General features: G+C 47.4%; 3 protein-coding genes across 4 annotated transcripts; 1 reads left to right on the plus strand and 2 right to left on the minus strand.

Moving 5' to 3' along the window:
* Positions 1 to 2,400: 2,400 nt before the first annotated feature.
* Positions 2,401 to 6,094, minus strand: LOC122388022 (high mobility group protein DSP1-like). Its single transcript, XM_043378761.1, has 4 exons — positions 5,576 to 6,094; positions 4,086 to 4,253; positions 3,178 to 3,513; positions 2,401 to 2,862 (listed from the first exon to the last, which is right to left on the minus strand). Exons 2-4 carry the CDS (start codon positions 4,233 to 4,235, stop codon positions 2,770 to 2,772), a joined length of 579 nt encoding a protein of 192 aa, XP_043234696.1. The 5' UTR covers positions 4,236 to 4,253; positions 5,576 to 6,094; the 3' UTR covers positions 2,401 to 2,769.
* Positions 6,095 to 11,983: 5,889 nt separating this feature from the next.
* LOC122388024 (transmembrane protein 41B-like) lies at positions 11,984 to 19,829 on the plus strand. Of its 2 annotated transcripts, XM_043378763.1 has the most exons (7): positions 13,425 to 13,445; positions 14,967 to 15,000; positions 16,477 to 16,626; positions 17,157 to 17,285; positions 17,617 to 17,815; positions 18,201 to 18,339; positions 18,752 to 19,829. In XM_043378763.1, exons 3-7 carry the CDS (start codon positions 16,511 to 16,513, stop codon positions 18,919 to 18,921), a joined length of 753 nt encoding a protein of 250 aa, XP_043234698.1. In that variant the 5' UTR covers positions 13,425 to 13,445; positions 14,967 to 15,000; positions 16,477 to 16,510; the 3' UTR covers positions 18,922 to 19,829. The 2 variants fall into 2 exon arrangements, with proteins under 2 accessions (XP_043234697.1, XP_043234698.1); XM_043378762.1 differs by lacking the exons at positions 13,425 to 13,445; positions 14,967 to 15,000 and adding an exon at positions 11,984 to 12,199.
* Positions 19,830 to 22,317: 2,488 nt separating this feature from the next.
* On the minus strand, positions 22,318 to 26,773 carry LOC122388025. The gene is made up of 6 exons (XM_043378764.1): positions 26,072 to 26,773; positions 25,225 to 25,379; positions 24,695 to 24,876; positions 24,221 to 24,356; positions 23,800 to 23,929; positions 22,318 to 23,570 (listed from the first exon to the last, which is right to left on the minus strand). Exons 1-6 carry the CDS (start codon positions 26,478 to 26,480, stop codon positions 23,182 to 23,184), a joined length of 1,401 nt encoding a protein of 466 aa, XP_043234699.1. The 5' UTR covers positions 26,481 to 26,773; the 3' UTR covers positions 22,318 to 23,181.
* Between the last annotated feature and the right edge of the window lie 692 nt (positions 26,774 to 27,465).

Genomic DNA, 27,465 nt, shown 5'->3' on the forward strand with positions numbered 1-27,465 from the left:
TAAGCTTGTTTTCGCGTAAGAATGACTGATAAAATCATTCACAGAATGTGTTGAATAATTTAGGATGTGTTAACAGTCGCAAAGCTAAGGAATTTAATATCTAGAAATGTAGGGAACCCTTAAAATGTTGTGACACACAAATTGCTCAACACTCGCCGACCTAACTATGTGTACGGGAGTGTCATTATTCTACCATTTAATTACTATGAATGCGTTTAAGATTGGTAGAATTGCTAAGCATGCTAGAATTGGGCTATAATTTCGTCAGAGGGGTCCAGCTTGCAAGACACCTAGATACAGTACCTGTCCCAAAAAGCTTCAAATCGATCTGAGAATCCTCTTTCCATGTGAGGTCACCCGATAGTGTTGGGGGGAGGGGGTTCCAAGCCGGTCTTTCGAGCACCATACTATGAAGTCTAAGCAGCCTCACCGTTCTAATCTGCAATAATCTGCTACTACTCCTAAAGCCCTGCGCTTTCCTCTAACTACGGCCTTTGAGGACCCGACACTGGCCTAAGAGCCTACATAGACATCTGAGCGACTATGAAGGTCCCTGAATCCCAAGCTCATGCCGGTCACTGAGAGCGTAATGCGCTGTCTGATGGCTAACACCGCCCTTGGAGCGCGCAACAGCGGCCTCGATTCCTCAATGACGTTTTGAGAGGCCACCATGTCGGTGTCAATGGGCTCCGCTTCTCGGTTTTCGATTCCTTGTGCAAATTAACCTTTTTTTTAAGCAAAATTCTCCCGATAAATTTGTTAAGCTTTCTTTGAACTCTAGAAAAAGGGAATTTTTCATCGATTTCGTGAGCTGCAGGGAGTGGGGGGTGAATTCGCCCAAAATGCCCTCCCTGGATCCGCCAGCGAGGTGTTGTGTTTTGGGTTGGACCCCCCCCCCCCCATTCCAAAACCGTGGCGGAGCCCCTGCATCGTGCAATAAATATATGATATCAAATCGTTAATTGCACCCGTTGGCCGCCCTTGACCCCAATCGGCCCCAGGTCATATTTGGTCACGACAGGTAGTCAACAGTTTTTCGACAATACTTTTATGGAAGTACGCTGTAGCAGGTGTCGGCGAATGGTGGGGCATGTCCCATTTGGGGGTAATGGAGCCCCTCGGCGGGGATGAATGAATTACCCTCTGAGAAGGCTCATCTTTTTACCATGGCTGGCTCTATTGATGGGACAGACATAACGAGTAACGACTGTTTCGCTGCATGGTTCAAACTTTAAAGGCTATAGCCCAAGCCCAAGTCACGGTGAGCATGAATTTAGGAGATGGTGGATGTCAACATTTAAGTAGCTGCTCTGTGCTTATTATCCCGTTAACAATCACGGAAAAGCAGCTGCCCTCTTTTTTTTACCGTCGTCCGTGTTGGCATACCCACAGGGCATACCTATTCACTATCGCTGACGCAGGGGGCTGGGGGAGTCGATCGGGATCCCAGCATCTCGGCCTATGAGCTGGCTGCTGGAGCTTCGCGAAAAAAAAATGATCTGCTCATGACTACATGAAGCCGCTGTTACCCAATTTTAAATTCCCATGTCATTGGGACTGGGAGATTTTCGAGGCCAAGGTTACGGCCCAAACGCGGGGAATTATTGGGGCCCGTTGCAACTTTTGATTTGAGATTTTATGGCCTGACATGACCTCGGGAAAGAGCTCACAAGTCATAAACTTGCTTTTCAATAGACCAAACCGTCTCGTTGGTAACTCTGGAGCAACATCTTGAAACAGTGTTCTAAAATTGGATTTTGGTTGGGTGTGCCGATGAAGAAAAAAAATCCTAGGATGAGAAAAAAGGAAATGAATAACCGAAGTATATTTGCAAAATGGTGTAGGTAATCCCAATTTGTATGCCAACTGTTAAACCAGAATTTCATGTCAGAATCTTGACAGGGTGTGAAACAAAAGGATGTGGGTGCATCAACTGTCAAGTGACATGTAAAATGGCTGTCGGGAATACATGAAACTGTTTTCAGAGATGATGTAAAGTCGGTCATTCATATTTTAGGGATAAAAGTATTTCCCCCGTTAGGTGTGATTAGCCACCAAAAAGTCTGAAAAATGGAATACTGCCTTGAAATGTATTGGCCGGCAGCTCAATGCCCTGACAGAATATCAGAACTCCGGAATCAATGTCGGTTCCGAAGTCGGAATGTTTTTAGCTACTCTGACATGAAGTAAATGCCTACTGAATTTCTTCGTTAAATGTAGGTATTTAAGACTCTCGTAAGCAACCAGTCAACGGTAAATCGCGGGCATGAATCCGTCCCGTAGATTTGCGCGACGCCAGACACGTGCCGACGACTGATGGCCATGCACCAGTCGGTGCCGGCGCTACCTCTAACAGCAATTCAGGAACACAGGCACACGGCCACGCATCCAGACAAAACACGTTTTTTAGATGTTTATTTTGATGAGAACCGGCGAAACTAGCTATGCATGTCAAAACTAACTGATGATAAAATGTGATGATGAGCAGCCGCAATAAGACTGCTTTATTAGCGCGATGAGCGTCCCTTGTCGCGCTGTGGCGGACGGCGCAGATGAAGGCGGTCTCGCTAAATAAATAGGCCCGATCGATGGGCCGGCCGTTCCGGGTGGACGGACGGCGATGATGACGGTGCTGTCACCCCTCCCGCCCCCTCCAGTCTTCAGCTGATCACTGTACCGACCCACTACCCTCCAGAACAACTGTCTAGTGTTTGTACACGCACGCGTGCACCAGAGGCGCACACGCAGGAGCACGTCGCGCACTCCGCTTTACTCGTCGTCCTCCTCATCGTCATCATCCTCGTCTTCCTCGTCATCTTCCGCAGCGTTGCTGGCAAGACCACTCTTGTACGCAGCCATCTCCTGAAAAGGTTATCAAACCGTGTTACCACGAATCTCGGGAGGAACTGAGCGGTTACGATAAAGCATCGCTAGAAAATGCTTGGCCTTAATTTAATCGGTTTTATTGATAAGTCGGCCATCCAATTAAGTTAGATACTGAGCGAATATTAACGTGCAACGTCCAGGACATCACTAGACATCGCATTTGAACCAACCATTAAGCAGTAAAAGCTATAAGTAACATTCGAGCATTACAATTTAGCCGAGCTCTCGACCATCCAGCTACACTGACCGGTAGCGGTTAGCTAAACGGTAGGTACGCCTGCGATGACTTACCCGGGCGTACCGCGCCTTGTCCTTGTCAGCCATGGCTTCGTATTTGGCCTTCACGGACTCGTCCACCTCAGCCCACTTCTTGCCCAGGGATTTGGCGATGTCGCCGACCGTCGAGTCGGGATTCGCCGCCCTCAGCGCCGGCCGCTCGTCGTTGCAGAACCAGAAGAAAGCCGAGAGGGCACGCTTGGGAGCGTTCGGGTCCTTGGGCCTGCGCTTGCCCTTGCCCTTCTTGCCACCGCCAGGGGGAGGGACGTAGGTCTTCATCTCTGCCTCGTAGCGAGACTTGTCCTTGTCGGCCATGTCCACAAAGCGCTTCTTCTCCTTGTCGCTCATCACCTGTCGAACAGCACAGAATTCGGTAAATAGATAATAATTGATCTCTACAGTGGACAACGATCACTTATAATTAACCAATATTATAAATCATAATATAGATAAGATTGCAAAGGGCGGTAGCCGCTTGATCATGTTCCGTCCGTACGCAGATTTAAGCGAAACGCACGAAAGCGGTTTGTGCACCGCTGGAGCTGTTAGTTCCATTTCTCTATGACAGGAAGGTACTGTTTTTATCTCGAACAGAATGCTGTTTGAAACTACTTTGAAATCGAAATGAAACCGATTAGGCGATAAGTGCGAAATTTGGGCGTTATTGCATTAAAATAAAACGAAGATCAGCTTAAGCATTGTTGTCCATGTGAAACTTCCAAAGAACAGCAAAATGTCAATTCAGCCAGAGATCCCTAGCGTTACTTTAATATTCACCGCACATCTAAATATTCATTTCGTCAACCCAGAGTGCTTGTTTAATGAGCCGAGATATCCCTCAATAAACAAGCAAGAGTGCTTGTTTATTGAGAAAAATCGGATTTTGTGAACGGGCGTTTGAAATGTTTGAAAACGAGACGTACCTTCCAGCGTTCAGAGCACTTCTTGGAGAACGCTGCGAAAGCAATAGCTTCATTAGGGTGCTTCTTGCGGTGCTCTTCCCGGCAGGTCTGCACGAAGTACGCGTAGGACGACATGCGTCCACGCGGCTTGTCGGCCTTCGCGCGAGGCATCCTTGCAGATGTTCTGAACTGAAACGAGAAACGCTGTGACTGAAAGGAACTATTGGCCAAATTGAATGAACACGATTGAACTTTCACACTTCGCAATGTCCCGCGTAGCGCAATTTGCTTGCATGCTGGGGTTTGGGAGCGCGTCAACTGCGGAGTCATTGTGCACCTTAAAAAGCATAATAGCCCCGAATGAATTTATAAAAATAGGTTCCTATCATTTTCAAATCATATTTGGCTACTACACGTAACGCTCCAGCTGTGCCACGCACCCAACTGGTCCGTGGCACCATCCGTTCCTGCCGGCGTCCGGCCGGCCGACCCCTTGTCCGACCGCCAGCCGGCGCCGGACGTCATCACCTGCGCCGGCCGCCCGGCCGCCGTGTGGCGGCCACGCACCGACTGCCGACCGCCCCAGCCCCGTTCCCAGCACCGTGTCGGCCGCTCACCAACCACCGCTGGCGCCGGCCGCCGGCCGAGGGAGCGGCCCCGGCCCCGGCGCCCGGCCGAGCCAAGTCGGCCCGCGCCGGCTCACGCTCGTCACAGCCCGAGCCCCGACAGCGCCATGTTGGATTCTCGGGAAAATGTTGCGCTAGCTGACCTTGCACAGGCTAGACAGACTGAATAACACCCATACTCCACCCAAAAACCTAAAATATCACAAGCAAAACGGGTGAGCACAGGGCCACAGAGGCATGGTGCCAGGGTACCCCCGGCGATCGTACAAAAAATGTTATTTTCTCATTGTTTGAACAAAGAAAATGTCGGCAGACGCCATTCACGAACGCTCAGATACGACCTCAACCGCGGAAAACCCATCCGATCCCCTGCCGTTCACCTGGGTGCATTATATTCCGTATCCAATATACCCAGCACGGCTACGGCAATAGCCAAAGCATGGGAGGCAATGGCATAGGCCCGACCACGGCCCGACAGGCCCACGTACGATGGATTCCCAATGCCCAACAGCAAGCTCGACCGGTTTGGGGGACCCCGTTCGGGCAGGAATATTCCGGCAAAATAGCATTGCCCACATTCAAAAATGCCTTCACCAGATCAACAAATGTCGAAACTATCTTCCTTAAATCTAGGAACACATAAATTCATCTCAAACAAAAGAAATTCGAAAAACAAAAACACCCTCGGCTTGGCCGTCGCTTTCACAATGGCAGCCATGCTAACGCAATGGGAGTGGTGTCCAGCGTCTCCCCTTGAAGAAAAATCCGAAATAAAATAGGAACTTCATCACAGACTAAACCAAAACAGTGCATATGGGTAGACGAATAATTGAAATATCGTATGCTCAAATAAAAACAGGTGGTATAATGTAAAATTTCACTTACCTGATGCCTTTCTCCGCAGTAAAATTAACACGCAACCCTATGGAGCCTCCGCCGCACAACAGCCGGGCATACGCTGCGTGGAAAGCCAACGGGCCAATACTCGGCTCCTGATTGGTCGATCTTCAAATGCCCCGCCAGCGCTAGCGAATCAGACGTCAGGAATGTTAACGTAATGAATATAGTGCTGGTACAACGAAATAGGATGGATTTAGAAAGATCTTACCGTAGTGGTTGATTAACTATTTCAAACAATAAATGGTCAATGCATGTCAATAGCTGCATTTTGTTGTCTTTTGTCAAGAGTATGGACGAAAGTCTAGTTTCTCTCCTCTTTAGTGTTCATCCGCAGATCTGCAGGCAAGCTGCTTCGCTGCTCGGCAAGTAATTTGGATATTGTAAGTATGACTTTGTATGTTTGATAAATGTATTTACCAATTTTCATTGCATTTTTTATCATATAGCTGAGACACAAGAGAGGATTTGAAAATAGCGATGCTTTTTGTTAGCAGCTTTCAACAGAGACCTACTATGATGACATCTAGCGGCAAAAGCTATAACATTAAGTACAGCTTATCACCGAGGAGGGATGGGGAGACCGGGAGGCGGGAGGGAGAGACTTCTGACAGATACTTCAACACGGGTCGGGAACTCGGGACATTCGCATTCACTTTCAATAGAGTAGCTATCCACCACCGTTACGTCATTTCCCATCCTCAGGTGACATTCAGTTCAGATCCTTCTGCAGGGATGCCGAGCCGTGGAAATTTCAGAGGCTCCGGCTCCGGCTCGCCGCTCGGAGAAAAAAATCGGCTCCGGGTGAAATGCCATGACGGCTCCGGCTCTGGCTCCGGCTCCGAGTAAAATGGTCCGGCTCCGGCTCCGGCTCCAATACTCAGTACACCCCCTATCGGGTGGAAGAAAAAATTTACGATGGGATTGGTGCACGTTGCTTCTGTATTTGCATAACAAGGCTATTATCATATTTTGAATACCGGATGTTTTACTGCCTTGACCTGTCAAACCGAACTATGTCAATAATTTTTCCTCTTCAAAAAAAAGAAGCCAGAGTGCCGGCCATTTTTGACCGCTCCGGCTCCGGGCTATATTGTTTCAGTTTTCACGGCTCCGGGTCCGGCTCCGGGCAAAATATGCCGGCTCCCAGGGGCGGAGAATTGTCATAATCCCAGGGGGTGCTTTTCAGCACATTGCGAATGGAAGCGTCGAATTTTTGCGTAGAAAAGCATATACCTGTAAGTACCTACGCTTTCCCAAACGCATCACTCTTATCGCGGCTTACGCAAAGCAGTTTGTTTCTCAGACGTAATTTAGCATAAGCGTAACTTTATATCTCTTTGTGGGTGCTCAAGCACCCCCAATCCTGAGCTCAGCACCCCCTGCCTTCTTAAAGCACCCCCAGCCTCCTCAAAACATTCCCAGCTGACTCAAGGCCCTCAATAATCAGAATGTCCATCTCCTAGTACTGTAATGAGCCCAGTGAATCATGCAAATACTATGCTTACTCAATTCAGTGACTAAGAGAATATACATTGAATAAATCACCACAAATTAAGATGCATGATATTTGTGTTAACATTACATCTGATATTATCAGGGGCCCGGGAACGATTTTCAAGTTGGGGGGAGCCTAAAATACCTGACATGATGCATATGAAACAGTGGCATAGCTAGGGGTCTAAGGAGACACGTACCCCCTCCCCCCATCGGGTTCAAAGGGACCCTCGGGTCCGAGAGGCCCTGCGGCGCCATTTGACCGCTGAGGGTTAACCCTCGCCCGTATTGGTGTTTTTCCAGCCGCGAACGTATAAGGGGGGGGGGTTCGTTGGACCCCCCCCCTTGCCGTTTCGCCCCTGATCGAGCTAGAGCTTAGCGGAAAAAACGAGCGTGTTGCCCGTGACGAGAGGAAGCTGATGATACCCAATTTTAAGGTCCTAGGTCATTGGTTGACCTTGCAGGTCAGGTCAATGACCCCAAAGGCGGGAAAATCGGGACCTGTTAGAACGTCGTAAAGTGTGGCTGCTATGGGATTTTTCGGGGTGCTGATCACGAATATCATGTTAGTTTTGATCACAGATGATGTCTTCATGTATTTAGGCCAGGTCGGGTCAGGTCAGGTCAGGTCAACCAGTAAGGGTATTCGTAGTGGGTGGCAACCGCCTCTGACAGCTTCGTAACATGTTACGAAGGCACCAAAACTACTTCGTAAATGTTCATATGGCTGCTAAATTCGAATTCAGCTCCAAAAACTGGCCTAGAAACATGTAAAACTCGAAAAAGTGAACCGAGGTCATCAAAAGTCAATGACCTGACCTGACCTTCAGATGACCTTGACACCCACCCTAATGCATGGGGTATTATGACACCCACCCTAATGCATGGCGTTCATCATATCACATGTTTGAACGCTTGAAACCACGAAAAGACTTCAAACGTGCGGCTAATGCGAGCCGACATACGCCGAATCGCGATTCCAGCCAAACATGGTCTCGAAAAGTAGGTCACAGGTCAAAGGTCATTTGGGTCAGGGTCATGAAATTTTCAGGGTAGGTGTGAAATTGATGAACGCGAGGGTACTGAAAGTTTCGTCGCGATCGGCCGCTTTTTACGCGAGTTATTCGCGAAAAACCATGGGGGGGTCCGTTCGACCCCCCCCCCCTATACGGGCGAGGGTTAAAGCCCTATATCGGCGGCTCTGAGGACCCATCCAACACCTGCGCATCTAAAGGCCACCCACTGATGACTTGAGGGCCCCACAACGGTGACCCTGAGGGCCCCACCGGCGTCTGACAGTACCATGCCGGTCTCTTAGGACCCCGCAGGACTTCTTCTGCCGGCCTAAGGCCCTAAGGACCCCTTGCCGGTCACTGAGACCCCTGCCGGCTTGTAGACAGTTCGCGTCAGCAGCTCTAAAGGCCCCACACCAGTCTGTAACGGCTCTACACCAGCGTTTATGAGGGCCCGGAGCAACGCCTGTAAGGACCCTCATCGGCGCCTCTGAGAGAATCACACTAGCACCTCTGATCGCCCACACCGGCACCTGCATGGCGGCCCCACACCGGCGCCTCCCTTACCGGCGGCTCTGAGGGCCCTACGCCGGTGATTCTGAGGGTGCCACCGATAACTGAAGGCACCACACAAGCCCTTAGTGCAGCTGAGCTTTAATCCCATACCGGCCCTCCGAGGGCGCCACGTCAGTGTACTCATTGCCCCACACCCCTCCCTCACACCCGGAGCGGGTAAACTGTGTTATACATATAGCAACGATTTTACCACCGTTGTACGTTATGTATTTCTCAAAGTTGACTCAAAATGGTCCAGTACAAAATCTGGCCTGCCAAACTTATGGCCAAGGTCAGGCCCAAACACGTTTTGGGCAATCAGTCTCAGTCCATGACTCCATTCTTCGGCAACTACGGTGCAAGGCCGATACTGTAGAAACTTGCAATTTGTACCCTTGACCTGACCTTGACCTTGAGCTCAAACTTTAAATTAAGTACATGTTTTTAGGTATTCGTGATGAGATCTTTCGATTGGCGTTTGAATTTTCCAAATCGGACCATTAGTTCGGGAGATAACAGGGGGGTAAAATTTACCTCCCCCCAGCCCCGCGCGTTCGGCTGGAGACCCCAGCCCCAAGCGTTCGGCTGGAGACCCCAGCCCCGCGCGGGTTAATGCATTGGGTGAGCCAAAATTGTTTTACAGTGGCGCTATTAAAACAAGCTCTCGAACCGATTTAACATCATTTCTTGCATGATGCCTGATGGCTACAGTAAAAAAGAACAGCTAAAAAAACTACAAAAACTATGGCATGGCTTTCTGAAAGCTATTGAGCACCCCCAATGATTTTTGGAAAACTACACCCATGTAATTTAGGCAGCCACTGGAGCACTATTGTATGGTGACCACTGACCTATGAATTTCAGGGGGTGCTCGAGCACCCCCAAAACCCCTAACCCGTGCCGGCTCCGGCGGCTCCGGCAGCCGGCTCCTCACCCCTGTCTCAAATCCCGTGCTCAGCTATGTATATAGTCGACTACAGAATGATGTTCCACTTTTCACATACCATTATTTGCCTGGCTTGGTAGGCTGTGCCGCATCACACGGGCTGAGTTCACAAATTATAGCTTTGTCTCAATGGTCACAATCGACAAGCTTAATTGCGTGATAAACGGCACAACTTAGCGCTCCGCGGTTAACTGATAGCTTCTGCCTTCTGAGGAGTGGAACATCATTCTGTAGTCGACTATACGGTCACGGGTCATGCCTTTATCTGACGTGGTTAGGTAGGTAGGCTCCACAGGAGCAATGGGTATGTACCTACGTACATTCGTGCGCGGTGGTGTCCGTGTGGCCGTATTCGCACAGCCCCGTCATCGAGTTTCGCATCAATAAAGCCCGAACAAATTGAGCTTGCGAGTCGAGAAAGCCACCAATGGACTCGAGAAAAGGCTTGCGAATGATTTGTGATGTGACCTCCTTCGACCAGCTTCGCGACCGAGTGGCTCTGACCTGACCTTGACCTGAGCTCAACAGTCAACACCTAGTTGACCTCATCCAAACAAAAAAGCAAATCATTCGACACCGCGTCTGGTGAAAAGAACGCGAATAAAATTGTAAAAAGTACACCAAAAGTATAAAAGTATGAAAAGTATATCATTCATTCGACGCGCCTGAGCGTGAAGAGCACGATGGTGCCAAAATTGTGGCTCTGCGATTATTTTTGACGAAGTACCTAATGACCTTGGGGCCTGGCCTCAGATGACACCGGTTGACCTGAGGGCTGAGACCTTAAATTGGCTACCAATCGCTGTGTCTTGTAACGGCGCACTCGTTGCTTTCTGCGAGACTCTAGCTCAGTAGCTGAGGCGAAACGGCGACTAAGGGATCTAGGAAGCCGATGAGATCCTCATCCCTCATTTTTGACATTTATTTCCTTTCATCGTCTTCTGACATTAACCCGCGAGTTGCTGGGGGGGGGGGCGTTAAACGCCCCCACTTTTTTCGCCGGGCCATAGCATAAAAACGGCGCGCCGCAGGCGCGCCAAATTTTGGGTACCTGTAGGGAATTGATTGAAGTTTATTGTGACAAAGTTTCAAAAAAATCGGTCGGAAAATTTTTGAGATATCGAGGTTTTAGTGACGTCATGATTTCTGACTTTTCGACCAAAAACGGCATATGTTCAAAAAATCATATAAAATCACAGAATAGACATACAGACATGCCGTAAACGCCATTAGACTGCCAATACCATGATCAATCAAATGGCTATCTTCGATTATTGATTATCGTTCCGCATTTTCCAAAATCTTGAACTGAATCTTGGCAATTTTTCGTGACTTCTTTACGACCATGATACACGAATTTCTTAAATTGAACTTTTTGAGCCAAACACGTACACATATGATAAAATGAATGTCACCATCGTGTTTTACGCCCCAAATTACCTATAAAACATGTGTCACAGGCTGCGAATATCAGTTTTGATTTTCGGGGATATGTGCCAACCCGGTTGACCTGACCTTGACCCTGACCTATGCTTGACTGACCCCTATATGAAGCTGACACTCTTGTAGGCCTTATGAGATGGATTGTGCACCGTTTTGACAGAGTTTATGGCGAGAGGCGCCCATTGCGAAGTCCTGAAGTCCATGCTACTGAAAGCCCGATTTCAGGTGTTTGACCTGACCTTGACCCGACCTGTGACCTCAAAATTCAACTTTAAAGTACTCATCTGAAGCGTCTCGTCGCGCTCTTTCGTTTGCCGCCTCGTGCGTTTCGCTGCGCCTATTGGTTCTCGAGTTATCGGCTGGGGGCGTTTAACGCCCCCCCCCCCCCCCCCAGCAAACGGTGGGTGGCGAAATACCCCAGCAACTGCCGGGTTAACATTATGCGACAAGCGTAGTTGGGATCGATGGTTTCGGCACTGCTGACCGGATCAAGTCGGTTTTGTAAGGATGGTAGCGAATGTCGGGGTGCCGCCCCCCTCCCCCCCCCACCCACCCACCTACAGCGCGTTCGGTATCATAATATCAACACGGGCCTGTCGGTCTAAAACTACCATGTTTATGTGTAAAATAAGAACAACGTAGCGGTGCGCGGCGGTGCTTGAATGTGGGCGAACGTTGTGTAGCCTGGTGTAGCCTGCAGTCGAGTTCAGAGCAGAATCTTCCCGGTATACATATATCTGCGCTCTGCCGCTTGTCCGTAGTGCGGGCTTTATAATGTCCAGCGGTCATTTCAGTTGCCGGCGACGTCCTCGTTGTTTACTTAGATCAGCAAAGCACGCCACGCGAGCGGCGGCGGTGCCAGGCTAAAGTTCAAGGTGTGGGCTCCGATCGAGCCTCCACTTCTGAGCTTATCTGGTGTCAGTGGTCGGCGGCGAATCTCGGTCCGAGGAGTGTAAACGGCGCACCGGGTCGGCTGAGTCGCGGACGTCGCGGTGTCCGGCACTACGCCCGGCTGAGACAGTCCAGGGGTGAACGGCGTGCACAGGCAGTGTTCGGCCGTCTCGCGTGCCGCCGAGTGGTGACCCGTGGAACCATGGAGCGATCGGTGGTGATTACCCTGGATAATCAGCTGACCTCGGAGGCATCACAGCCACCTCGGTGAGAGCTAGCCTGCCATACCTTGCCGCACGAGTCAGTCGTGACCAGGGCGCGGGAACTATTGTCAGATTGGGGGGGGGGGCACACCATAATAGAGATCAGCCTAGAGTAGCCCGAGATGTAGTTTTCTCACCGGTTTTAGGCCATTTATTTTTCATCCCTTGGCTTTTTCAACAAAAAAGAAAACATTTGCATAAAAGTACGGTATTTCGTCTCAAAGTTGCAGGGGCACCGCCCCCACGGCCCCAGAGTTGGGAGGGGGGGGGGCAAGCTGCCCTCACTGCCCCCCCCCACGCCTATGGTCATGGCCTGCGGGATGCCGTCATTGCTAATATGCGATGCATATAAGTGCGCTGGCACTGCTCGCTACAACGTGGTGACTGGCGAGCATGATGCATTTTTCTCTCTCAGACTATGCTAGCGTGACTGATACTACCTAAACGTAGCTATCTGCGAAAAATATTTTTACGTCATGGGACTGTTGGTTTTAAAGCTGTTCAGCTTCCAGCGGGAAGCAATGAAACTATAGAAGTCTTCAAAGAAGGAATCATGGACATTTCTACGCCTCTTTCGTCAAAAGACGCATTTGTGCCAAGTGCCGAATAATGAATATGCTCTTACCCCGATAAAAATTGGTTTCAAATAGGTATTACTTTCAATCTGGTAGACATATTTATGACCCCAATCTAGGCAAAACATAGCTTTCCATCCAGTCTCGAGTCCTTTTATTTTGCTCGCCATTTGGCATTTATCACTCGTATAACTTTTAAAAATCCCCCGGCCCCGTTCCTTAGGGGTTTTGGGGGTGCTCGAGCACCCCCTGAAATTCATCAGTCACCATGTAATAGTGCTCCAGGGGTGCTAAAATTACGTCTGAGACACAAGCTGCTTTGCGTAAGCCGCGAGTAGAGTGATGCTGCTGGGAAAACGTACCTACCGTGATGCGCCTCCTATTTCATGGCAGCTTGCACTTTGCAGTTGGCACCTTTATTAGCTCTTGAAGAGGCGATTAACGATTTAGCAGGATTGATGCACACGCTTCAACGCAATTTTCCAACAGTGCATCCTAAAATAAAGCTAAAAAAATAAACCAAGGTAAAAGATGGCCAGAAAAGAAAGGACAAAACACCGGCAGAGGATTTCCTTCATGTGATCTGGTATCACTCGTCAACGTCGTTTGTTGTGAATACAAACTAGCCGCAGCTGCGACATAAATGCTTTTCACGGTTTTTGTTGTCCCTTGCAAGTCAAACTACCCTATTTTTGAAGAACCTAGTAAGTGTCAAGGTGACGAAACGGAGAAAAACGAGGAAACGTGAACGTGTGCTAGCCTAAGCAAATGCGCATAACATGCATCAACCTGAATAGTGTTTCTATATGTATTTTATGTGCGCAATTCAGAAATGCTATCCAAATTTTTCAAATGCTTACCAATAATGTAAATGTGGACTTGCTAGATTAGCTGTGGCATTGGACGAAGAGGGAAAAACCTAGCATGGTTACTTACTACGTTTTTCTGTGCCAGATGTGCTTTATCTATGAAATAGGTTGTCAACAAAACTGAAACAGTTGTCATTTCAAGAATGCCCCTATGAAGAAATTCTTTGTAGTTTTGTGCTCATCTTACCTTGCTGAACCATTTCCTGCTCTTAGTTTTGTATTTAAATCAAAAATGAAGATTTTTCCTTAAAAAAGGCTGAAAAGTGGGTGGGGCTCCGCCCCCCCCTGTTCCTACGCCTATGGACCAGACGGCTCATGAAGAAGTGATTTTCACCAGTGCTGTTCACGGGCACCTGCCGTAGCTGCAGCTCGGCGTTTACCCGTGGCCATAGATCCCGCGGCTGACCGCCGAGCCCCGTGAACAGGGCCACTCGGTCATTTTTTAAAAGAAATTACACCTGCATATCTGCAGTGTACGCCATCTCATCATCATGCTGGCTGACTACAGTGCCTCGGCATGCATCAGTATCTCTCGCGATACTTCAACACAACCCAAATCAAAATGGTTTATCCCACTAACGCACTTCACACACACCCTGATATCGTGCTCTTTAGACGTATTCGGTATCGCAGAGGCAGACGTAGATTAGGCACTGGGTCCCTCAGAAACTCCTCAGGAACGTCAGGAAGAGGCGCAGGGATACTGGATCCGGCACCCCTGCCACTCGTACCAACAGGGCTCGGCGGCTCGGCGCACGCAGCAGATGTCGGCCCGCTCAAGGACACCGCGAAAGTTTGCCAGTGTGGCTCTCCACAGTTCAAAAATCAGGGTTCACACTGATAAGTTGCAATAGGGACTCCGGGGCGGTGAAGCGAAGTTAAGGTTTTCTAGAGCACATCAAGTTGCTACATGCATCAACCTTGATGTGCCATCAAGCTCGCTCATGTAGCCACTAGCCAGCAGTAACAGACAGACCCAACCAGGGGAGTGGGCTTCCTAAAGCGCGGAAGTCGCGAATGGGCGAGAACCTAGTACGCAACGCTTTATCACAATGCACATAAGCGCAAAATGGGATGTTCAGGTCTCTTTGGTCGAGGTAAAACCTAGCATGCAGCAACTTGTCACATGCTGTGTTTTTCTTTGCCAAACGGAAGACGCCACTGGACTTGCTATATTCTACCCCTTTAATATCTCAGTTTTGGAGAAAGTTATGAAAAAAGCGATACCAGAAACGAATCCGCCGGTCCCGAAAACCCCCGTTAGCATCTCTAACTCATTTTTGTTTACATTGGCGCTTACTATGTTTTTCCTTGACACGGTAGCAAAGTCAAAGTGCCTTGTGAAAATTATCATTTTAAAGGTATTATGAAAATAATTTGTCAAAATGACTCTCTAAATAATTGTGGTAATGCATGAGGAGAGACTCTTGGTTTTGACAACACCAGCAACACTGATCAAAACTGGGCATTTACTCACAACTGTGGGCCATGGTTGTGGTGGCCTTGATATCAATATTGATATAAATGATGGGTTTTATTCTTTGCTTTTATTGGCTTGACACTTTTGCAAGGGTCAGGTTAAAGTTTTCGAGATTATGATCTATTCCAAGTCTGTGACTATCGAGTATCAATCAAGATAACTTGACTATTTTGCTACCATCATTTAATGTTCTTTTTTAATGTTTAAGTTCTTTTGAAGAGGGGAATCTGTGCTGCTCAAAGATGCATGCATTAAGTCAAAATGGGGTGTGTGGGCAAAATTTATGCTGAGATGCTGACATTGGTGGACCCAGAAAAGTAGCTTGAGATTGCATGCATACTTCCAAAAAGTTGCTCTGAATAATGATTAATGAAAGCTCCACTGGTTCTGCCAGTTGCCCTCTCTTCCTATAATTAGTAGGTACCTAATTTGAAGTAAATTTTTCATTATAAGAATTATTTAGTAAGTATCTTTGTGGCAAAAGAATGGTTGGGTATCCGTATCATTTGTCAATTTTTGTGCTGCAGGATAGGGAAAGTGTGTTGTACGTCTCCCCTGGGCTCAGCCAATGGAAACAAATTTTAGGTATTTGCTAAAGAAGTTGGCAGTTTTGGTTGTTTTGGTATAAAGTTGCATACAAGTAACAAGTTTCAACCACTGATAAAATTGCAGCTAATTTGATGCCTGTCTGCTAGCTGCCTGGTAAAACTGGGTGACCGTTTGGGAGAGGTAGCCTCGGGGCCTGCTGCAGAGCCTGTCACTAAATAACCAAAAATTGTGTAATACGACTTGAAAAAGTAATAGCCTACGTAGAGAGGTTGGGCACGCAATCAAACCCAATCATCATCATCTACGTAGTTTTATAATAAACACGCTTTATAAATTCAAAAATCCTGATATAGAAAAAGTGTTGCAATTTGTGTTAAGATCTCCAGCTAATTGCCCTCAGGCCATCTCCCCAAACGTTTACCGTAAAACTGAAGCTGGGATCAACACTGGCTTTTAAGGATAAATTTTGTTAACAAATATTGCACTTATGTTTGCACATTACATCAGTGTTTTATGGCTGGTGAAGCTTTAACTTGTGACTTCTGGGTTGCCTACAAGCCCTAAAAATAACTGCATTCTGCAGCTTTTTTTCTTAAAGTCGCCTTAGATGTACCTTGTTTCTGCTTTTTTGTGTTTTAGTTAACACAGCTAAGCTAAATCAGATCCATGCTAGCCACTGCATCAACAGCAAGTCATTTCTGTCAGCAAGTCACTGGTGGTGCAAGCACAGCATGAGTGTAAATAACTTGAGATTAGTGCTTTTTATTTATGTATGCCCCAGCTGTCACTGACTATTTTTTTCTTTCAGACTAGGCACCTCAAGAAAAAAGCCAGTGATAATCATGCATCATCAGGCAGCTTCTAGCACCCGCCAGTCCTTCATTGTGCTGGGAGGCATCTTTGTCACATCACTTCTATGCCTAGCCTATGTTTATACAATATTTCCAGAAATGACTGAGTAAGTACCTATCATTTTTTAATATATTTTTTAAAACTTCCATAGTCCAGCCAATCATTTTCTCATTTCAGCTGATATGAGATATTCAATGTTAGGAGATTAACTAAAGCTAATCTGAAAATGATGGATATTTTCTGGTCATTTGGGAAGAAAAAGCTAACTTAATTGACACTCAGTTATGTTTTTGCTGTACATTCAATTTGTTTTGTTTTGTGATTTGCACATTTGTTCACATTACCTATTTTAGGAGTGTCAGTATTCTTGGAAGGGATAAGTGCTTCTTATAAAAGAGAGTGCAAGGTGCTACAATCTGTGCTCTGCAGTCTGCAGACTGGCTGAGATTGAGAGTTGAAATAATGAAATGCATTTATGTTCAGATATGCAGTGTTACAGTTCATTGTAGGTGTACGTTCACTTATTAACTACCTAACTAACTACCTACCTACCTAGCAAGAATAACAATTATGTCGCCAGTGGTTAATGTGACTGCCAATTAGCGCCCTGCAGTAACAGTGTTACCTTTTTTGCAGAGAGGAAAAACAAGACTTTAAACTGCCAAGAGACATTGAAGATGCAAAGAGACTGGGGAAGGTTCTCAGCATCTACAAGGAGCAATATTACTTTGAAGTTATGACAGGAATCTTCATCACATACATATTGTATCCTTTTTGAGGAAGTGTTGGAGCTTTGCACCTTTGAACTATTCAGAGGGAGTTGACATAAAAATAATACTTCGCTTGTTTCTTTTGATGGTTAGAAGCAGCCTAATGCCTCTACAGTCCGCAGTATCTCGCTCAGCATTGAGCTAAATTTCCATTATGAATTTTGTGCATTTATCATCACACAAGTATCACATAAAAATTCCTCAAAAACTGCATCTTGTTGTCCAATTCTGATCGCAAGCGGTCTGTTTGAGTGGCTATGTTCGCTGTACCGTTTGTGCGCGGCTATGTTCGTTCGTCACGGTATTTCCTTAACGTGATGTCACAGCCTGCAGACGTTCGCCATCCCGGGCTCGATTTTCCTGTCGATCCTGACGGGTTTCCTGTTCCCGTTCTGGGCGGCGCTGGTGCTCGTCTGCTTCTGCTCGGCCACCGGCGCCTCCTTCTGCTACCTGCTCTCCTACATGGCAGGGAGGAAGATCGTGCACAAGTACTTCCCCGAGAAGGCCAAGGAATGGGCGCTCAAGGTGGGCACAGTCTGCAGCGGGGTGGGGCTGGATTGTTATTGTTGCTGCTGAATCAACGAAGGGTTGGGAAGCGATGAGTCATACCAGCACATGGTTTTGGCATAGGTCTGGTCGTGTTGTTTTAGAGCATCCAAGGCGTCTGTCAAAGCAGATATTTGTTTTATGCAGCTCACACACGTTTTTGTTGCCGATTTAAGTCATGCTAGTTCTCACCTATTTTGTCTACGATTATATCATCGTTTGGTACTCGTTTTCTTTCGCCGGAATGATCTAAAGCAGGAACATTTTTGGTCCTTGTTCGTTCTGTGACTTAGTAAGGTATACATTAGTCACTATACAATCGTACCAATCTGCTGACAGTGCTGACATGTCTTCTAAAACTCAGGTGGCGAATCAGAAGGACAACCTGTTGAACTACATCATCTTCCTGCGGATCACGCCGTTCCTGCCCAACTGGTTCATCAACATCACGTCTCCGGTGATCGAGGTGCCGCTGACGCCCTTCTTCATCGGAACGTTCATAGGTCAGGGACCACTTGCGTTATATGACTGACTGACTGAGTGACAGGGATGAAACTAGCCGTGATATCCGAAAAGTATGTGCATTGAGTAATACGTTTTGATAATTTCTTCATATCGGCAGCGTTTACAGTCGCTGACGGCAGGCTGGCTTTGGTATCTTTTTATGCGAATTTAAACTGAGTGGTGTTGCCTATTGCTTAATGATTTATTCTGCGATTGAATTGTTATGTGAATGAAATATCTACCACTCCTCATAGGTCCTGACCCACAGTTACCTAATCTCAGGTTAGTGTGGCATTCACAATCAAACCGGAGCCTATGTAGCAGCCTAATCTGGTTACGTTACTCAGAATCTAACCAGCCCAGTCTCACATGGCTCCCTCGCTGACCGGCTCGTCCATTCCCCGGCGGCAGGCGTGGCGCCGCCGTCGTTCGTGGCGATTCAGGGCGGCACGACGCTGCAGCAGCTCACCTCCTCGTCCGACGCCGTCTCCTGGTCATCCGTCGTCTGGCTGGCCGTGTTCGCCTGCCTATCGCTGGTGCCCATCCTCTTCAAACAGAAGCTGAAACAGCGGTTCGACTAGCATTTGGCGCACTTCGGCCGCCGGCTGTTCCGACCGCCCGGTAAGTCGCACCGGTCGGCGGTTGCGTCCCGCGTAGAGGACCAGTCAGGGCCGTCCGAGAGCGTCGGAGAGCATTCGCGGTCGTCTGGGGGTCTGGTGAGCCAGCCGCGACAGTCTGTTAGTGCGATCAGCCTGTCACGACAGTCGGCTGCTCCTCTCAGCCAATCACGGCCGACGTTAAGTGCCATGGGCCAATCACGTCCGCCGCTCGGGCTGATGGGCCAATCGCAGCCGTCGCTAGGTGTAATGAACCAATCGCGGCTGTCTATTGGACCACGAGGCCAAACCTGGTCCTCATTCGGTCTAGCGGACCGTGCCCGAGCTCTGGCGGTCCGATCCGGTCCCTCGAGGACCCTGAGTGACCCACCGGACCATTTGGCCCCGTCGGAGATCCTCTCGGACGAGCCGGGTGCACGTGCTGGCTGGTGCGACAGCAACAACGGCGGCTCGCTGGAGCCCAAGTCGGGACGATCGAGTTCATTCGGCGGGGCGTCGAACGCAGCCGGCGCTGTAGGACATTCATTAGGACATGCGGGAAGGTGGTCACGTGATACGCGACACCACCAGTGAAAGTGTCGATGGGGCAGCACGTTATCGTGTCATGCCAGAGGCTATATCCACCGCTGTGAGGGAGTGTGGGTGCTCCGAGATTCGGCATTGATGTGTGGGGTGCAGTGGGTAGGTCGTTTGGTGTTGTGTTCTACGATAGGCGTTCTGATGGACCCCACGGCGTGTTGATTGAGACAGGTGTTTTGTGCGATATTTACTCTTCAATGTGTTGATTGTGATAGTTTGCGTGGGATCTGCGATATTATCGTTTAAAGGTACTTATGACAGACATTCCGTCTATGCCAGCACGAGTCACTGTGTTTGATTTTTTTTTTTTTTAAATAGCGTAAATTTGTTGGTTAAAGATCACCAATGATCATAATGATCTGCTGACCGCCTTGGATTCATACACACTACCAAATCAATCATTGGTATACTTTGGTACCTTTCTGTGTGCGGTGTACGTGCTTACGGAAGTGTGAGAAGGTGGTCTTCGTGTTCTTATTTATCACAAGGTCCTGTATTTTATTAGTTAACACCCTTTGCAGCTGCACGCATATCGTAATGTATGCTATATCTATTATCAGTCGTACGTGGTTATTTAACGTCTTCCGTAGCCATTCATGTATGGCTGGACCCATGATAATGCAGGTTTTATTGTTTCGAACAAAGACAAGTTACCGAGTATCGGCAACCGTCTATTGCTCATCACCATAGAGTGTTGATTCTTTGCAGGCTTCACCGATGCTAGACACTTGTTTGAAATGCCGTTTTTTCTGTGCTAGGCAATCAGTGATAATCTAAATTCGTTGCGATTATTACACGCCGATGACTGCGAAAAATTACTTGCTGCATCAGCCGCCTCTAGGCTGATTTTTTTGTCTCACTTTTGTTTTAATCCTACATTTATCATAATCGAAATGTGCGAACATATTAGCTTTTCATGGTAATAAAATTAATGTAGCGTGAAAATAGAGCATTATTTGATTCCCTTTCTCAAACCACGGAATATACCGGGTGGCCCAGAAAAAACGTTCCCAACTTTAAATCAATATTTCTTAGAAAGTGATAAAGATACAACATTGAAACTTCGAATAGTCAATGCGGCACACATTTTCAGTAAATGGTGTGATTTTTATGTTATTCGGTCAATTACTTTTTAAACGGTTCGTGTTTCTAGCATGCCATGTAAAAATCACTTTTTTGCTCTGATGCTTACCAAAAATGTGAGTGAACGGGCCACTTCCATCTCGGCACCACGGCCTACAGCCATGACTGCTACTGGCAGCTAGTCTCATTGGTGGTTCAGGCCTCAGGGTGACACATTCTCTCTAGCTTTTTTCCTTATTCGGTCGATTTACTATTTGATCTTCTTGAAGGGAGGGCGATCAGCAGTAACCCATGCACCGTGACACTCCTTCGCCTTGAAACAGAACTTGTGTTGAAACGAATGGCATCCATTAACACAACTTTGGCTTAGTATTTGAATATTTAGCACATAAGTGTGACAAAAAAGAAAAAATAGCAACACACGTGCTGGTATCATTCAAGCCGTTCTATTTTTTTTGTATCTTTTCTAACATGGTACGTCTAAGCCAATAATTACTTCCGTTCAACAACGGCAAAAAAAGCAAAAACGTCTTACTTCATTCAACATAAGATTGCTGGCTTGAAAATGATGGTACAGTGTTATAATTTGGCATACCAATGCGCAAAGAAGTGACGCAAACTTGATGAAAATTTTGGCTCGTTATTTGCACTCAAATTTGAGATATATGCCTCCAAAGTTCGGAACGTTTTTTTTGGGCCACCCGGTATAGTCTACGACATTGCGTGTGGAATGTCGTAGACTATATATTCCGTGCTCAAACCGGGTAATAATCGAGCCATCGTACAGCAGTGTCCGGTGTGCTCAAAGGCCAGTAGCAATGCCGGTGGTGAGTGGGGCACCACATATGTCCGGCTTACAACGTCGTCGGAAGTCGCAATGCTGAGTTGGGCCACGCCCTGCGTTATACGAGTAATGCGCTGAATGGTTGGTATCGCCATTATCAAGACATGTATTGGACGTGTGATGCGTGTATAATGCATGTTCATCATGTCCTGTGGATGTGCTCAGTGGTCTGCCTGATAAAGACTGGTTGTCCACTCGAGGCTCGCGATCGTAAAACGCGATACGGTCATGTGTCTTGACTTGGCAGTTGGCGCATTGTCTTGTGGACTCCAAATGTCGCTCGCACCACCGTGGCTCGTTCAGTGTCATTGTTCGCCGAGGGGTAATCATTGACACCATTGTCTATCGCGGCGTGTGCATTGTGTTCCGGTCCCGTGTGGGCGGCTCGCGGGCACTCTCAGTGTGTCCTGCGAGCCGCCCCACAACACCCCATTCCTGTGATGGCCCGGAAGTCTCGGCGTGGGGCGATTGGTGAACCTCAGCTACCGTTGATCGCCCGTCGGTCGGGCGTTACCGGACCGATCCAGCCGACCGTGGAGTCTAGTCGTGATGTTTGACATGTTATCAATCCAATATATCCCCGTGTCGACGCATCTTTTTTATGTTAAGATGGAGTCCCCAATTCGATTAAGAGTTTGCGACATTTGGAAGCAAACCCATTAAAACGGTCAACCTGATTTCCTGAAGGTGACTAGCTCGCGGGTCATGACACATATCGTTACGACAAAATATAGGTGAACACTACACAACCACGTCCACCTCCCCAAGTGCCGCTTCAGAGATATGGCAACTTTCATAAATTGAACAGCTGTTCTTTCAAGGCATCCGCGTGATACGTGACATGAAAACTGATCGACGCTAATAGAAATATATTTGTTTGGCATCGTGACATCACATATCAGTGGTCACAATTGCTAACAAGTAGCGGTGCGAAATAATACATTTCGAACAACTGTTCAGAATACATAACTTTGTGACTTCATTTGCGACTAGCAGCAATATACGACGCCGGACTAGCACATTGTGACTTAGTTTAAACGAAGCTCTACTGCGGCGGGCAAAACGTACGCCAGGGTACGCGCATATCGGGAACATGTTACTCAAATAAAAACATTATGTGCCCTGGAAACAAAACAAAAACGACTGACTGGAGGACGAGACGTGAAGTTGCCACACTGTGACCGAGGACAAAAATAAGTGAATCATCATATAAAAACGGCGCAGTTTCTTTTCATGGCTGAGATGACGAAAAACATGAACATCCGACATATTGACCACAGTTCCATCAACACGTTTAAGTTTAAACATACAATATATAAAGCGATATTGCTTGTGCAGGTAAAATAGCACAGCCAGCGCGGGGAAGACTGCGGTATGTCTTGGGACTGTCAGGTTAGGCTGATTGGCACACTCGTATTTGGCGTTATTTCCTGTACGTGTTGAACGTACGTTGGTTAATGCTGAGATAAATGGTTACATAATACATATACAGGCCACCCGTGGTAAAGGTAATGTGGAAGCTCAGATACACATAACGCCTTTCCAAGCCGCTTGGAGCGGCAGTGCAAATTACAACACAGTGTCTTACTTAAAATAGTCCACAAAAATGGACTTATCCCTGCTATAATTAGATTCATAAAGCTGTGCGTTGTAAGCTGCCTTGGCGTAACAAATTATGTAAGAGCTATCTAAGTTCAAGACTTTCCCCGAGCACCAATTCAGTAGAACGACCCCACAAACGTTATGCCAACGGTGGGCTCGGGGGGCGAGGGGCTCACCCCTGGGGACCGTATACAGCTATCCATCCCCCCGCCCGCCCTGACCCCGGCCGTACACGTCACCGCGGCCGCGTCCTCCCCGCCCCCCGACCCTTGTCCACCGGCCGGCGGAGCTGCCGTCTCCCCCGAGCGCTCGCCGTAGACGGGAGGACACACTCTGCCCGAGCTGGGGCATTTGCCACGCACCCACCGCTCCCAGCCGGTAGAGGCGGGACTGGTGTCTGAAGAACAGAGGCCCTCGGCGGCATCCCACGCGGAGGTAGTCCCCGTCAGCAGCGAGGGATCCACGGACAGCGAGGTGGCCCGCCAGTAGCGCCAGTTGTAGAACACTGACGAGGTAAAGGGATCAAAGAATTACTGTGACTACAACGAGGAAAATCGGCGTACAAGGCGTTGCATCTTTAGAAGCACATCGTCATCAATACAGTCATGTAATGTAACAATCGCATAACCATCATATGGGTCAAAGTCCTCGAACAAATCGTTATCAGTACAATCGCGCGACGCGTTGACGCATTGACCTCGTAACTCGGTCCACTGCCTGCACCTTGCACTCACGTGTTTCTCCGGGCCGGAGTAGTGCCGACAGTGGCCGACAGATGTCACTGCATTCGCTGCTGGGTGTCAGCCGAATCCGCCGGGTACCGCTGTGCTGACTGATCCACACATTAGCGAATTCGGTCATCGGCTGGCGGTGAAAAGAGTGAGCGGGTTGTAACTCCGCTGGGGAATCAACGAACATTTGAACATCATCCCTAAAACACGCTTTGCAAACTAGCCGCATAGTTAATATCAAAATTCACTTCAAATTTGCCTTTTGCCTGGGCAAGAGAATCAATGGCGAGTGTATAGATAACGCTCGCTGGACAGGAAAGCAAACTCCGAGCGTCCTGTTCGTACATATTGAGGGATAATCCTACATACGCACTCCAGCACCCACTGCGATCTTCATCGACCTACATCACCAGCCGACACTCACCAGGTGAAACTGTTCGCCCTGGTCGCCGCAGAGGTAGATGTAGCGGTGGAGGGACACCTCCGTCTTCTTGGTGATGAAGTAGGGACGCACGAACAGCTCCCGCAAATGTCTCACGGCAGACACCCGCAACAAGCGCCTGTGGAACGTAAATATCGGAATATGTTACGGTAACAGCACCAATCGTAACACCATCAACCGTCATGGAAAGGAATAGGTACGAATTATATGCCAGGTTCCCTCAATGCATAACTTAGATAAAACAAACTCACTAAACGATTATGAGTGCTTTTTCGCATGAACACTTTGTAAAGGCGACGTGACAAATACTATTCAGGCAGGCGAGAACAATATGACAATCTATTGTTTCAAAACAGCCACGATAGCGCGCACATCGGCGCCCACTGCACCGCTCATCACCTATGTCATTCCCTCAGCGGGTTCACCCCTGACCCCAGCGGTACTGCCAACACTCACCACTGGATACAGTGTTCCATATTCGCCAGCCGACGCGCGGGAGCCCTCAGGAGGCGGTCCAGGCTGTCCAGGCCGGGCGGTGCGGGCACCAGACGGACGGCCGATCCAGCGGCGATGTCGGCTCGGTGCTCAGCGTACAGCTTCCTCAGCGATGGTAGGTACACCGGGGACGGGACGGCGTCCTGAGGGAAAGGTAGGAGGGTGGGGTCAGTCGGACAGCGCAGTATGACACACATATATGCATTGCTTACGTACAGATTATAACAACAACCAATCTGACTGTGACGTCGTAAATATGGTAATTTAGCTTAACGCATATTTTCTCAATCCCTTATCTCCATTCCTCAGTCTTTGAATGCAACCAGCACGAGACAAAGTAGTTGCAGATTGTCGTAAAATCTCAACAGGGCACAGGGTCAATTAGATTTCAACTGAGTTAAAAAAAGTAAGTCATGTGTTGGGATCATCAGCGAAATCCAGATGAAGGATGAATAATATCCAGTATCCACTCCAACTGTCTATTCTCCTACCTGCACGATGACAGGCACCCCTTTGTGGTAGAATAGCTCCTCGAAGTGCTGAGCGTCCGATAGAGTGACAACGGCAACGTCTTGACAGAGCGAGCAGTCCACCTCCTGGTCCCAGTAGAACGGGTTTTCTATCAAACACGTCTCCTCGTGTATATCTGAGCGAGGGTGGAGGGAGAAAGACGAGCGAGTATCAGCATTCGTCCCTTTTCCAGGTCGTTCTGTGCGAGACGGGGAGTTACGGAGGGAGTATAAACGGACTCAAAGGAGCTCAGGGACAGTCAGCGGTTTGAGACGGTAAACGAAACATTTCAGACAATGACTCAGCATCAACTACTAGAAGCCAAGCAATGAAACGGACGACGTTAAATGTAACTGGATACAGGTCCAAATGCGCACAAGCTACCATTAACGAGTGTATGTAATACGATCACGCACTCTCCACCCGAGAAGGCTGTATCGTATTACAATCAGCTAGCCCAGACCACTGTTTCTCTCTTCTTCCCGACCCCGACTGCCAATGGATGCAATGGAGGGACGGGGTCAAGACGAGGTGCTGTCACGCGACAGGGTCAAATAACTCTGATATATAGTGAACGATAAACTGTCCAGGATGTTTCGCAGCAACAATTTATTATGACAATTAGGTAACTGATATTATTCAGTATAGGACAAACATGATGATAATATTGACAAGTAGTTTATTGATTTAATATTTATGCAGCAGAGTGTAACTAGAATATTGATTCATGGAACACTTATCAAACACTGATCCTGGGTACTTGGATTGTAACATCAGCCATCAATGAAACTGTAAGTGATGTCACATTTCAAACCTACTTGTACCTACCTGTAATTGATGGAAAATACTGAATGATTGGCAATGCAATCAGGCGAATGGCTCTCAGAATAGGATAAATCCAGTCCTGAATATTATTGTTCCAGCAGAGTTTCAACGACTTTCCTTGGCAGTATCCATATTTGATTGCAGCAAATGTAACAATGCACAATAAAGCAAAGTACATCAGGCATGCCACATGACTAGTTTTATCTGACTTTGCTTCTTTCTTTGGCACTGATGTAAGTTTCTCAGCATTATCATTGTTGTATTCAGGGCTTTCTAGTGCCTGTGTTATTGAATGCAGCAGCATTTCAGTCTTCTTCTGTCTTGAGGATGTGTCATGTCCACTGTCACTCTCCAAGAAGTTCTCCAGCTCTTCAATCCACTCTTTTTGCTGTTCATTTGATCCAAAATCCATTATGACAAAAAAGTATAGTTTGTTTTCAATACCAAATGATATCACTAGGGCAATTCACCTTATTTGCCCTGTTTTATTTTATGTTGCAGGACTAAACATGATGATTTAGAATATAATACAACTGAATGATCTTCATACCACCTCTTTATATGCATAGCTGTAAGCTATGCTGCTTGTACCAAGCTTGTACCTACACAGCAAAACGGCATTGCTGATGACAATGACAGTATCATCAGCCCTCAGGCCCAATGCCGTTTATCCTTAGGTACTCATTTTCCTAACTGTGACCTGGAATGGACATGAATATTAATATTAAATATATAGTATGAGGAAGTGCACTTTCAACAAGGCTCATTGTAGTTAAAACAAAACCAGAATGAGGATAAAAGTGTAGTCCCAAAATAAAGTTCATAGAGTTTAAATGCTTCCCACCTGATAAAATTCAATTTTATCTTCTATAGGACAGGTACACAAACATTATCAAACTGCAAATGCAGTCGCACAAGTTATCTACTTAACTTATTCAAATCAGTTGTTGTTTTGAGTTAGGGTAGAGCGCATAGCAGCTTGGCTCTTGCGTCCAACTTATTCAAATCAGCAATACCTCAAAAAATTGTATGTATGTATGTATGTATGTATGTATGTATGTATTTACGATCATGGGCGATCCACACATGGCGTGGCGATTACTGCCCAGAGTCTTGTCGGGGAAACAAACATGAAAGGTATATGTGAATTATCAGACATTATTGTATATATTCGAGCAAAATTGTATAATTGTTGTCATTTGCTTGAATATTTACAATGAAACAAGGCGAAAGGCATATTGAGATGCTAAATTGCATAGCCTAATCACACATGTTGCAATCCCATGTTAACAGGTAAATCAATTTCTGCACCAATATGATAGATGCATTTCACGACAAAGTAAAAATAATAAAAAAATTGCCACATTTTACTCATGGCATTGTCTGTACACACATGG

This window comes from Amphibalanus amphitrite, unplaced genomic scaffold (assembly GCF_019059575.1).
Source record: "Amphibalanus amphitrite isolate SeventyFive unplaced genomic scaffold, NRLGWU_Aamphi_draft 000306F_arrow, whole genome shotgun sequence".
NCBI classification, from domain to species: Eukaryota; Metazoa; Arthropoda; class Thecostraca; order Balanomorpha; family Balanidae; genus Amphibalanus; species Amphibalanus amphitrite.